Genomic DNA, 13,885 nt, shown 5'->3' with positions numbered 1-13,885 from the left:
TTTACTTACTACTATTATATATATATATATATATATATATATATATATATATATATATATGCAAATTAAAAAAATCAAGCATGAGGTTTTTCTAATGCACCTTTATGTTCATCTACTGAACTGTTATTGGTTTTCAAATAATATGCCTTTAAGCAGCATTATTTTTATCTAGATCCTTGTATTTCTAAAAGCCCCATTGTTTTAGCTGTAATGTTAAAACAATTTCATACTATATTCTGTGAAATATAGTGCTGCAGTGATGAAAACATTCCTAGGACTGCAGCTATTGTAAAATATTTTAAGTAAGCCTGAAAAAAAATGTATTTTGGAAAAAGAAGAGCATTGAAACACCATTCTCTTCCATAGTTATGTCTGAGAAGAAGTTTCCCATAGTGATTGGTTGACTGTCACATAGTGATAGCAATGTCAAGGCAAAAATACACCTATCCAAATATTCTGCTGAAAGTGTTTATGTCTGGACACATTAGGTTAGCATACATGGCTACATGGCAAAAAAAAGCGCTGTCTATAGTCATGACTGTGTAGGATGACACAGATTCTTAATAACAAATGTAACCAGAAATCGACAGATCTATTGTTACATAATATCATCATGTCTACTAAGCCACCTTACAAAAGTTTACATTTTTAGCACTTTTCTTGTCTATTTTTGCATGGATGTCTTTGAAACTTTGTATAGATATTCCTATTAATGAAATACTAACAATTAAGTAATATGAGGTGAGGTCAAGATCAGAGAAAAATTTGTTGGCCATTTTAATGAGCAGAAAGCAAGTCAAATCTTTTCAAAATAAAACCACCCACAGAATACTTTCTGCAAAAATTTAGATCTGTCCATATCCTACCCCTGATGGGGAGGGGATCTGTTATGTTATAGAGAGAATGCTTGGGATGGAAAGCATATATTCAGTCACACAGGAAGAGATCTGGGATGAAGTTGTTTGAGCTGCATAACAGCTAAATAACTGGTACACGAGTCACCATCTGATGAAGAAATTATGTGCCCAAAAAATTATATTGTAATATCTGAAGACTAAACTAAAGAGACATTCCTCATGTTCTACAAAACAAAAGAGAAACTGAAAAAGAGGTAATATTGTTACTGCTTGTTGTTACAAGCTGATGATTTTGAATTAGATGGGTCCTAGTGAAGTCACATTAACAAGTACAATTCATGATGCATAAATATGCAAGTTTCATAAAATATTGATACAGCCTACAAGCCATCAGTGGTGCTAGACTAAAATAAACACATGGAAGGAGTCGACCTCAGAGATTCTCAACTACACAATTACAAGACAGTAAGGGAAAAAATGAAGAAATATTACCTAAACATTTTTATGAATTTGTTTGACACTGCAATGTTCAATGCTTTTTTACATATAAAAGAAAAATGTTGGTCAGTTGAGAAGATTTAATTTCAATATGAATCTTGCATAGTTACTAGTCTCAGAAGGAGGCATGTAAACAATACTAAAGTCAGATGCCCATCTACCCCAGCAAAGCCAAGTAGGCTACTAGAAAGGAATAGGAAGGTGAATTGCATATTACAAGGGAGGTAAGAGAAAAAAAAAAAACTGCAGTACTAGTATGCAGATTGATGTGTCAATGCCCAGCAAAGTTTCAGAGCATATACACAATGGCAAATTAATAGGCAATTTATGTGACCCAAAGTTGTATTTCACCATTAATTCAACTTAATCAAACTTTTACAGAAAGTCAATTATTACAACTAAGAAGAAAAAATGAATTTCTGTCCCAAAAATTACACAATTAAGGAGTCAAAATCAATCTTAAAAAACATTGTGAATATTATCATTGAACATGTTTATCTATTTCAAAAACCATGATGCAACATAAATTACACTAAAAAAGTCCAGTAGTGATGTATTCCACATGAAAAACAGGAACAGCAGGTCATTTCAGTGACACATACAAGTTCCCCGACACATAAAAATCACAAATATTTTATTACACTGGAAAAATTATGTTTATAAAGATATTTTTTATGCTTTTATCACACCTCACATTAAAAACTTAAATAAAAGAATAAATATTTGAAAGTACAATAATTATTTCTTCATGTTTTTAAGACTTCTAAGTGATGATATATGAATATTAATTAAGTCAAAAATTAAAAATTAAAAGCCTACACACCCTCTAAATATCTACAATCTTTATGCACAATCAAAGAATCTATACAGATGATGGTCTATAAATTTTCTACTCGACTCTACAAAAAAGTTACTTAACACACACAAATAAAACATAAATGGATAACAAGCAACAAAATGACAATAATGAAATATGTTTTAAGTTATTTTAGACCAAGTATGATTTTAAATTAGTACCAGTGTTTTTTTTTTTGTTTAAGAAACCATGAAAAGATAATATAACAAATACAAACTTATGCTAAATCTTACCAGTGTTTTTTTTTGTTTAAGAAACCATCAAAAGATAATATAACAAATACAAACTTATGCTAGATCTTACCTCGTACGTGGCACTAAGAACAATGTCCGGACTAACTTTTTTCTGTTAGGTTTCGTGTTTAAATTCATACAAAAGTCCACAGCAGCCTAGAAAAAATTTTGAAATGCAGTTTCTTTTTGCTTTCACAATAACATAACAACAGTACTTTACTATTACACAAGGTTATAATTTTCCTACACTGAAAATATATTTCCGACAGTACTTACTTCAACTCACATACATAGCTATTCTTGTTTCAGTGCTGCCTTCTATTTGCAAAATTTTTTCATATGCCTTTCACTCCCACATACACCCCTCGATTCATGTGGGTTAACTGATTCTTGCATGCAAATTATTATGTGACAAACCTCCACAAATAGTAGTATGACACACCCACGTGACTCCCTCTATGCTATTCTACCTAACTATCACTTCAAGTTTAGGCAGAAATGTAAGTACTGGTTGACAGTGGGGAGGAAGTGCTAGTGGAAGTAAGTACCTATTGGAAATACATTTTCAGTGTAAGAAAATTATAACTTCCAACAAGGTACCTTACTTCTTACATACATAGCTAAAATCCCACATTGAAAAGGTGGAGGGATTGATGCGAAGAAAAAAGTAGAAGCATTCATTGAAAGCATCCAAAGGACACCCTAATGAGGGAACCCTCTAATAACAGGATTGGATTATACGTGGGAGACTACACCACTTTTGTACCAGGTATACTCTTCATCCAGATATGGAAAAGGGGTGACAGATACAAGCAGAAAATTGTGAGGAGCACGTCCCAATGGGAGAGAAAACTATCCCCTGTTCAGGAGCTAACAGAAGTTGGGTAAAACACAAACTACCTGACGAAAGACATCCAATGGGAGAGAAAACTATCCCCTGTTCAGGAGCTAACAGAAGTTGGGTAAAACACAAACTACCTGACGAAAGACATACAGAACCAAAGGAAGTCCGTAGGGCAAGGCACAAAGCTGGTACCGAATCACACGGTAAAAAAAAAACAAAGATAGTGTCCCGAGAAATGAAAAATAAGAACGAGTAACGTGGGAATTCTCAGTCCTGCAGAAGTTGCCCACCCAACTGTGATCAGACTTCATATTAAAATAGGAAAAACCAAGAAGTGAGTGAGGAAGGACCGATATATCTAGAACTCCAATCAGCATCGAGCATACACAAAGAATAGACAGGTAGAGGATGGGAAGGTGCCAGACATGGAACATGAATAAAGATGGCAATAACTCAGATTGCAACAAAAGAGCAATCAAAAAAAAAAAAGAATACAGCATTGCAAATACCTCACATGATACTAAATGCACAGAGGTAGACAAAAAAAAAAACAGACCAGTGGAGAAAAAGAGCTGACCGTTAGAAGTGGATGGTAAACAAACAGTACAAGATAGTGTCCCACCCCAGAAGATTCCAAAAGCAAAGAAGCCACATATGGATGGAAAGAACTGAAGAAGGCAAATGCTCCAACATGGAGGGAGGGAGGAAGAGGTATCCCATGAAAATCCCCTAGATATAGGTGAAACGCCTAAGAATGGAGGTGTAAGGTAGACATTTCTTATAGGAGAGTTGATATGGTAAGACAAAGCTGGAAAACTAGGTGGGGAATAAAAAGATAGGATTAACTCAATCTAAAAAAGGTTGAGATAGGCCTAGCAGATTCCGCAGTAGAGGCCTAGGAAGGCAAGCCACAATCAGGTGGAGGAAAACTGACAAAATCTAGGTTGTACTAAACAGGTTCGGTAATCATAGGAGGAAGGTGAGCAATATCGGGAGAAAGTAGGATGGACTCCGACCCCCAGGGGTCCTCACAAACTAAAATAGGTCTAAAAATTATAAATTATATGAAATTATGAAAATGAAATAGTCGAAATGTATAGTGAAATAAACATGTATAAGATGTTATATGTTGAAGAAAACAAGATATTTAACCTAATTATTGATTTACCCATAAGTAGAAATACAGTAAATCAAAAATAACAGGCACTTGTTAAGCCTAATTGAGCTGTGCAGGACAAAGTTTATCACTGAGCTTTAATTTAAAAACCTTAATATAAGAACAATATGTACAATATCGGAAAAAGAAATCTGTGCAGATCTCGGCTCCAGGAGTTCACACAAACAAAGTTAATATGAAGAAGTATAAAAGATAAATAATAACAAAAATGAAATCAATGTTATATTGTAAAATTAAGTAAGTATATATTGACAATAACATACTTATGAGATGTAATGTTTTGAACAAAAAACAATATAGTTAACCTTATTTATGATATACCAATAAGAGGAATTAGAAGTAATCCTAAAATAACAAAGATCCATGTTAAGCCTAATCTAACGTTATAGGACAAAGGATTCAACTAAGCTCTAATTTCAAACCTGAACTTGAGTATGAGTATTGACCAATCCAACTAAACTTATGTTAGTGAACCCAAATAACTACAGATAATAATATTAATAGTAAAAATATTAAAAAGCCATAACAGTATGATGCCTTATCTTTCCAAAGTTGCAGGACTGTATTTCAAAATGTGGGCCCCCAAACTCAAGTTGAGGCCAAATGAAGGTCAGCTCATAGGACAATCAATCTCTCGATAAAGTAAAGCCAATAATTCCCCAGTCGAGGACCGCCACCTGAAGTCCGTGTAAACGTGCTGATAGATGATACAACCTTCAAAGTGGTAACTTTGAATTTGGAATTCATAATTTAAAATTCATAACTAAACACAACTGGTTGACAGAAAGAAATAAAAAGTAGAAAAATAGGTAATGAAGTATGTTCTATAATTTGATAGAAACATAAAATAATTCCACTTCGGAATAAGTTACAAATGTCACTATTGTATAATAAATAGTAAACTCGTTGAGAGAAATTAATATGAAGATACGAAAGAAAAAACACTTGAAGAAAGCACAAACTAAACGTCAGAACATGAGCACTGCCAAATGAGAAGTGATAGTTAGGTAGAATAACAGAGGGAGTCATGTGTGTGTGTGTGTGTGTGTGTGGCACGTCTCTTGGTGGAGGTTTGTTGCATGACAATTTGCATGCATGAATCAGTTAAACCATGTGAACTGAGGGGTATGCAGGAGTGAAAGGTTTGTGACATGTGGAAAACAAAATTGAAAATAGAGGGCAGCATTGAACAATAGCTATGTACGTGAGCAGAAATAAGGTACCTTGTTGAAACTAAATTTCTACTGCAGACAATACTGAAGCATAGATGCTCTCAGCTAAACACATTTCTTCTTAATAATATCGAAAATGCACAAAAAATAGTAATTCAGGAATTTAATTCACATTAGTAGACATTTTCCTTAATTTAGTAATAAATTTCTAAACATTTTCAAAAGAAAGTAAAATAAATAAACACTCTTGATTCTCAAGTTTTAAGCTCAAAAACTGTTATAAAAATCAATGTCTCTTACAACACTTTTATACACACATTACATATTTCTGTGAACATGAAACCCATAATTTGTTCTTCAAGTCCATATTATTTAGAAATGCTACAAAATAAAATAGTAACTGAAATTTGAATAAACATTATTATTTTTTTTACATAAATGTTTTTCTATCAATATTACAAACCCTCCATGAAGTGGTCTAAATCTGGTGGTAAAAGAAAATCTCACCTGGTCAATCATTTCTCTGTTAACACAGTTTAGAAGAGAAAATAAAAATCCATCGAGGATCATCTTGTTGGTAGCAACTATGCCAGAATTTTCGTCTGATTCTAAAATAAATAAAGCATTTTATGAAGCATGGGGTTTGAGTTAATAAGTAATGTTGCAATATTTGTTATACTTTTTTTTCTACAATTTATGATCACATCCCATTTCAATTTCTCTAAAAAATAAATCATCAAACAGCTTGCTTTTTTTTTTAATTACCCTTGGATGGTATTTTTAACAAAAACATTTTTCACTAACTGAAAATAAGACAAAGAAAAGAAAATGTAAGGAGGTTTTCTAAAGTAAAAAAAAAAGCAATTAAATTAAGAAGTAATATATAAATCATCAAGAAAAGTAAAATTTATTGGTAGCATTCACAGAGTACAATAATCTTTTAATACAAAAACAAGGCTTTATAAACATACTTCTATATCCATCCTATACATCCAAGCACACCCAGAACACTTGATAAGGAGGATAACACAAAGAATAAGTAAGGAACAAAATTATACATACACACAGATGTCCTATGTCAAAGGTCTCTCTGAAGACATATAAAGCACACATAAACACAATATAGTCAGAACAGTATTCAGAAACCATATTGTAATACAATATACAGGAAATACTTTTAAAGAGTCCAAATATAACTTTTATATCATATTCAAAGTATTACATCACTTTGTGTCATTATACTCATAAAGGTTTCTTGATGTTTGATTCAATTTCAGCCCTTCCCTGACTTGTAGTTCTTAAATATTTTGGATGTCAATGTGAAACATTGTATGAAGATTTTTTATGGAAAACTAGTTCAAAAATGTGGATAAGGAAATTCTGCTGTTTTTTTAACTATTTTCAGTAGTAAATAAAAAAGTATTCAGAAATAGTATGAAATTACCTTATAGTCAATGGGCAAACATGTTACTGGCTTTCTATAATTAACTATTTGCATATGCAACAATATTTTTGCACCCTCTCTGGACAAAATATAAACATCTACAATTTTCTGTGTGTTTCAATCAGTTACAAAGTACTTAAATACTAACTCTGATACTAAGTTAGTTTTAGTTATTGACCTTGCCAGTCCTCCTTACTTAATATGATGCAATATTTGGACTCACTAGCAGTGAATGGTATACAAGCAAGTTGGTAACGTGAGGGGTTAAATGCTTACAAGTACTCAGAGAAAGTAAAAAAATGAAGACAACTTTTACAACAGGTTTGTTATTCTTAAATATGACATATGCAATGCTCAAATAACTTTTAGATGATCAATGGAGCATATTCTGAGTGGATTGTCATGGCATAGTTACCTGGATGAAATCACAACCCACAGAAAGACTTTCATGTCACAGTGTTGACCTGCAGAAAGTACTTGTCTGTCTGATAAGGACAAACTAAACCAGAGAAATGTGATCATCTTTTCTGCAGTGTTTTTTGTTACAAGTGACAAGGAGATACGTTTCCACGTATCCAAGAAAGTCTGAAGATGTACAAGTTCACACATATATCAAAGGATATTTGGATCTATAATATTGCTACTATCATTTGCTAAAGTCATTACTTTAGCCAGCTCATCCTCTTCAAAAAATGTTGTTCTTGGAAAGATTTATCTCAACATCAGCTATTCACACTGTGTCATTTCCACTACTACCAGCATAACCTCAAGTTTACCTTCCAAACTGATTATTTACAGTTAATACCTTAGCTGCAGAAAACATGACTGTGATGATATCTTTACAAGTATGACTTTACTACAGCACATAATTCAGTAAAGAAACATGGAAATGGAAATTCATTATTAAACCTAGTTTAAAGCTAGGTTCTTTATGTGCCTTAATAAGGTAGTGATGAATTTAAATGGTCTACTACACAGCTTCGAAAACCAAAGAGTACAAGGATTCTTTCATTATTGGGCCACTCATTTGATGAATTAAAGAGAAAAAGCACAAATCTCAGCAAACATCAGCTCCCTAAAGTACAATAAAGTCTATTTATTTCATTTAAAGTTTAAAATTAGCATTCTCTACAGTTAGTGAGAAAATACAAGGAAACCACAAAGAACAACTGTAGTTGGTATTATCCAGATACTCCAATTATAAGGACTTTATCAATTTTAAACAGCTATACAACTAGGTGCTAAGATGACTTCAGAGAGAGCACATAAAAGATATTTCACTAGTTGTATTAAGACTGATACTAAACCTCAACCTGTGCCATGTAAAGAATGAATCCCACAAGCAATAGTATAGTCAATTACTACAGTAGTGTATAAATCAATGTTCTTGGTTCACTGCTAAATTCAGGTGAATGATTAAGGTTCTCACATTATGGTAGAGCCCAGAAACATATGCAAAACCAAATTAAGAAATTGAAACACTGGTGTGGAATTTGTTAATCCTATGGACATGTAAATACAGTTGCATCCAAACTGTAAACTACTTTATTATGAATATATGTTAATAAACTTGCCAGCAAAAAATGTAGTTTATAATTAAATCTTTTTATATTAACTAAGTTTTAATTTCTTAATTTCAAGAGGAAATAGCTAAATAAATTGTCAATCTGCACCTGAGTCACATGACAGAGTGAAACAATAAATTCTCATTTCCAGATTTTTTCTCTTTCTTGTAAGGGCTTCAGATTGTTCAACCATTAGAAATACACATTATAGATACTGGCAAGCCACAATATACAATTTCAACCTCTTCTTGCATTACTGAGATATCAGTATATTTGTTCAACCCAAGGACATGCCCCTCCCATATCCTCCATAATTTAAGAAATGTCCATAATTCTCTCTGAGAGCGCTATTAGAAATGCATAATCAATAGGAAGAACTTGGTGTTCACTGATTGGACTGAAACAATTACTGAGAGTACCCTGACTGAGGATATGCTGTTGATTATCTGTGCATCAACTATATTTTGATTTATCTCAGAAAGAGTATATTCTACATTACATAGAGCAAACTACTGTCTTTATTGTTTTAGCAATCAAAGCTGATAGTTTGCAAGGAGAAACTAATGTGTTTTGACTAAAGATGTTGTTCAAAGCAGTAATAGCATTTTTAAACTAATCTATAGGTCAGTTAAAAAGCCAAATAAATTATAGTAGTTTTGGGGCATTCTATTCTTGTGCCTAGTATATTTTTTGTCACCTAAAATGCATATTGAAAGCTAAGTAAATTAGTATTTGACAATGCACATAGCGAGAAAAAAAATAAGCTTAATAAACCAAGCATCTGAGTGCAAAAGGCCTCAAGGCTAAAATAAGTGCTCAATTACCTGTTTTGTATATATATATATATATATATATATATATATTTTCATTTATTGTTATATATATTTTAACATGAGTAACAATAATGTAAAAATTAGAAAAATTAAGAAACAATATTTCTGTAATCTTTCTTGGAGGAATGCATGCAAGCTGCCATCTCACGATGCACCTTGATAGTTTGTTTACCCTAAACACTTTCCTGGTGATTTATTGCTTTGTTATGCTAGTGAGACATGGTTCAAAGAACAATGTCTAAAATGGAAGGAGTTGTGAAAAAGTTAAGAAGCCTGAAACTGTTAGGAAAAATAATTATAATTGTGTTATAATCTGCATTCATTCAAGAAAAAAAAGCATTTCTTATTATATTTAGGATTTTTCAACTTTCATTCACTGTACATTGATTATTTCACTATATTTAGTGTTAGGGTAGAAAGAATAAGAGATAAATTATAAAGTTTTACAGAAAAAACTTGTGATATTCATTTAGGGGACTCAAAGTTATATATATGAATTATGAAAAGAAGTATTTTTCTTCTTTGCATGAAGGTTGCTTTTCACTCAGCCCGACTCAGTAAATACTTAATAAAGTAAGAGACAAATCTGTAGTAAAAATACCATTGAAAGAGCACATTTTTTCGTGTAAAAGCTATCCATAATGCTTACTAAAAGCTTGAATAATTTCACGACAATAAACTTATTACATTAATAGTTATAGCAACGCGTGTATAATTTCATGGTTACAAGATTGGTCAAACTGACAGAGCTTATCTCTACATGGTTAATCGAGCATGCCTTGAGGAATGAGTACTCGTGAACTTCACTCTGACCAAAGATGGAACTCTGAGCCAATGCTCTTTACTATGTTCATAAAATCATGAGAATTAGGAAAACAAAGAAAACAGTACATCATTCTTCAAACAAACATACAAAATAAAACAAAAGAACAGTGACACATCCATTTGTAATGTATTATTAGGAGGAAGTCTACTACAACACATGGAACCTGCATTTCTTATGAGCGGTTGAAACTGAAAAAAGCTATTAGACCTTCACTTGCCAACCCTAGTGACCATGTGTTTGACCAATCATACAAAATATTCACCATACAAACAATAAATCAATGACACCATATGTAATTCTTCCTACATAAGGATTAAATCAGCAATGACAAAACAAAGACAGCAAATTTTCAGGGCTGACAAGTCTGGGTTCTGGTGTAGTTATATGAATGAAATATAAAAAGATATATCTCAAAAATTGAGTTGATTATGAAAGCTTACATGCAATGATTAAAAGAACTAAAATATGTAATACTGATTTTCAGAGAGCAAAAACACAGGAAGACAAAAATTGTCTGTTTTGACCAGCAGCAATGATACTATAGTGAGAAGACAGCCTACTTATTATCTGTGGAAGTGCTAAAATAATGGAAAATCTTTCAAATAAGGAATCTGCAAATAAAGAAGAGTTAAAAACCACAAAATTCTAAGCATCAAGCTCTGAAATCACAACCCAAAGGTAAAAAAATTTAAAAGAAGAAAACTAAAACTTTTGGAGATTAGAATATTAAAGCTACATTTCAGATGGAGCTGTATGCAAGACTCTGAAGAGGGTATAACAAAGTGGCATAATAATAGAAGTGGTTGAAGTAGAAAACCAAAACTTTCCAAAAGCAATGTTAAGTATCTCAGAGTAGGTTCTTTATGAGATAGTTATGTTGAGTATACATATGTTGCTGTGAATGTTATTTTGAAAACAGTAATATACACATTAGCATATAGTGGTATAACTGCTTGAAAACCACTGCTGAGAAAATTTAACCAAACCAAAAACTGAAATGGGCAATGGACCACAAACAGTGGAATGAATATAACTGGAAACAAGTGCTCTTTACAGAAAAATACAAGTTTGAATTATTCAACATCAATAAATGGCAATTTGTTTAATTCCCACGTGTTAATTAAAAAAAAAGGTTTACCGAGAAATAATAAAAAATCTACGTTACCATCTACATCCTGCAAGATTGTCTCTGTTAAATCTTTTTCATCTTGTTTACTGCTGGTTTCAGACTTTGTATCAGAATCTTCCAATTTTTCTTCCTCTAGTTCCAAGGCTTCTACTTCATCAAGTTCCAGTTTACTGAGTTCTAAGATGAAAATTCACTGCTGTTAAATATCATATTCACTTTACTCTGTTCTAAGGGCAATACTACAGCTGTTGCAAAATAATATTTCACTACATTTTCATTTTATTCACTCACTTCAGAGGTACTCTTGGGCTATGAAGAAAATACTATTAAAATACATGAGTGCAATCAATTGCAAGGCTCTAAGTTATTAACAGTTATATTCGACCAAGTGTATTAAGTATTACAAGATATTCATAATTTCATTTTGTAAATAACACTCAATGTAACACTTTAAATAGCATCAAAACAGTTTCCTTAGTCTTAAAGCAAATAAAAATTGCAAATAATGCTATTACAAGATCTCCTCACCTTCTTCTAGGCCTGCATCCATTGGTTCTAGCTGACTTTTCAGTATAGGAGCCTGAGCACTATCCTTGAAAAGAATCTAATCAAATAAAATTTATAAAATGTTTTTTTTAATTTATAAAGAAAATAACTTTTTTTTTTACAATTAACAAAAGCAAAAGAGAAGCACTTAGTAGATAATCATTGAGAATACTGTTAAATATTTTAGACTGAGTGAATTACACAAGACAGGCTTAATTCTGAGTAATTACATTCTATACTTCATTTTAGTTTTATTTTAATACGTGTCATACTATGGAATTGTTGGTTACCAAAACTTTCCAGTGTGAAAACTGTTAAAAACCATGTATTTAGATGTATCTTGAGCCAAGAAATTCTCACAATTGTTTTTTTACAAAAAAATTGAATAAATATTTTAAAAGTTACGATGCTTTGTTTCCAAATGGATGTGCATTGTAAAGCACAGAGGCACGGTAATACAATTATTATGGGATGGTAACTGTTTGGCTCTTCTTTAGCTGTGACTGCATTCAAGAAACTAATGACTTCAGGGAAACCATCATTGTGAATGTTGTCTTTGAGCTCGCAGACTGCATTTTCAGGTGTAATGGTGTAGTTCGATTAAGACACAATAGATATCAATGTGTGTCTGTAAGGTTACTGTATTCCACTGAAACAAGTCATGTCAAGAGTACCATGTTTTTTGTACTTCGCTGTCAGGGCTGTGATACACTGATGAATCTCCATGTCAGATGGTATATCGATTCGATTAGGATATGTAGATCACAGTTCTTCAAGCATTCTTCCGGGGCCCATTTTATTCCAATTATCCTCAAGACCTTTCTTGAACATCATCCTTGAATCTATCTATATACTTTTGGACAAAAATGTTACCATATGGTGGATGTAATGCCCAACCTAGAGTAAATTCCTCCATAAAGTAGTTGGAATTCAATGGTTGCTTCCCACCATGCTTTTGAGATATTTTAACTGCAGGGGAAAAACCTGTCACATGAACAATCACAACAGTGGCACTTTAAGCATACTCCATAATGTAAATGGTTGCATTTGCATGTTAAATGCTCCATGAGAGCTTCTTTACTGTTCCCTACCACATTATTCTTGACCTGGCCATCAACAGAATCACCGATTCAATAAAAGTAGTGCCAAACAACCACATTTCAGCTAATGAGAATACTTACGAAGTTATAGCAAAAACAAAACAAAAAACTCCAATGGGTTAGAATTTCTTGATCAACAACAAAGACCCTCCTTTGCTCATACAACACATATTAAATTTATATTTACAGTAAAGCTCCTAAGTGCATTGTTTTATTAATAACATTGCTCATGTGCTCAGGAGTATCAAGAGCCAGCACAGACTCTGGGGCAAACATCCTCACCAGGCCCCCTTTTTCTCTCTCTTTTTCAACATTTTAAAGAATTTATTAAAAAAGAAGGTCCAAAATTAGGACAACAATGAGCTCATAAAAAGCCAAAACCATAGCAGCAGCTATTTTTAGCTCACAGTATAAGCATAAAAATGTTAATAAAGTAACAATAAATAACTATCAAATCTATAAAGTAACAAATATATATCAATCATTATTTCAATCATTCTTAAAGCTCTTGACCTCTTCCTCCCCCAGAAAATATAATTGATGAACATTTAAAAACATTTTAAACAATAATCTAAAATTTATATTTTGAAAATTTAAAAAGCGGGGAGATGTAAGTTAATATTCAATACAGGAATCTACTTTTATAATTTGGAAAATTTTCAGTTTTGTCCCTTCCCCACACCATATGGGAATCAAGGAGTTTCAAGGGTTCTCAGGATTAGCTGCACCAACTTACATGAAAATTAAGAATTTAAATGATTATTCAAAACAATATATATATATATATATATATATATATACTATT

At 32.1% G+C, this 13,885-nt stretch overlaps 1 protein-coding gene across 1 annotated transcript in view; it reads right to left on the bottom strand.

The window, feature by feature from the left end:
• Positions 1-13,885, bottom strand: part of LOC106462664 (regulator of nonsense transcripts 2-like) — a 126,482-nt gene that overhangs the window by 50,027 nt on the left and 62,570 nt on the right. The window contains exons 18-21 of the mRNA XM_013922608.2: positions 11,963-12,038; positions 11,471-11,611; positions 6,145-6,245; positions 2,515-2,600 (exon numbers count right to left, since the gene is read on the bottom strand). Coding sequence (XP_013778062.1) covers positions 2,515-2,600; positions 6,145-6,245; positions 11,471-11,611; positions 11,963-12,038 — 404 coding nt within the window. The remainder of the gene's footprint in view (positions 1-2,514; positions 2,601-6,144; positions 6,246-11,470; positions 11,612-11,962; positions 12,039-13,885) is intronic.

Source organism: Limulus polyphemus, unplaced genomic scaffold, assembly GCF_000517525.1.
Source record: "Limulus polyphemus unplaced genomic scaffold, Limulus_polyphemus-2.1.2 Scaffold1219, whole genome shotgun sequence".
NCBI lineage: Eukaryota > Metazoa > Arthropoda > Merostomata > Xiphosura > Limulidae > Limulus > Limulus polyphemus.
Note: the sequence above shows the minus strand (reverse complement) of the source record. Positions and strands in the feature narration are given on the sequence as shown.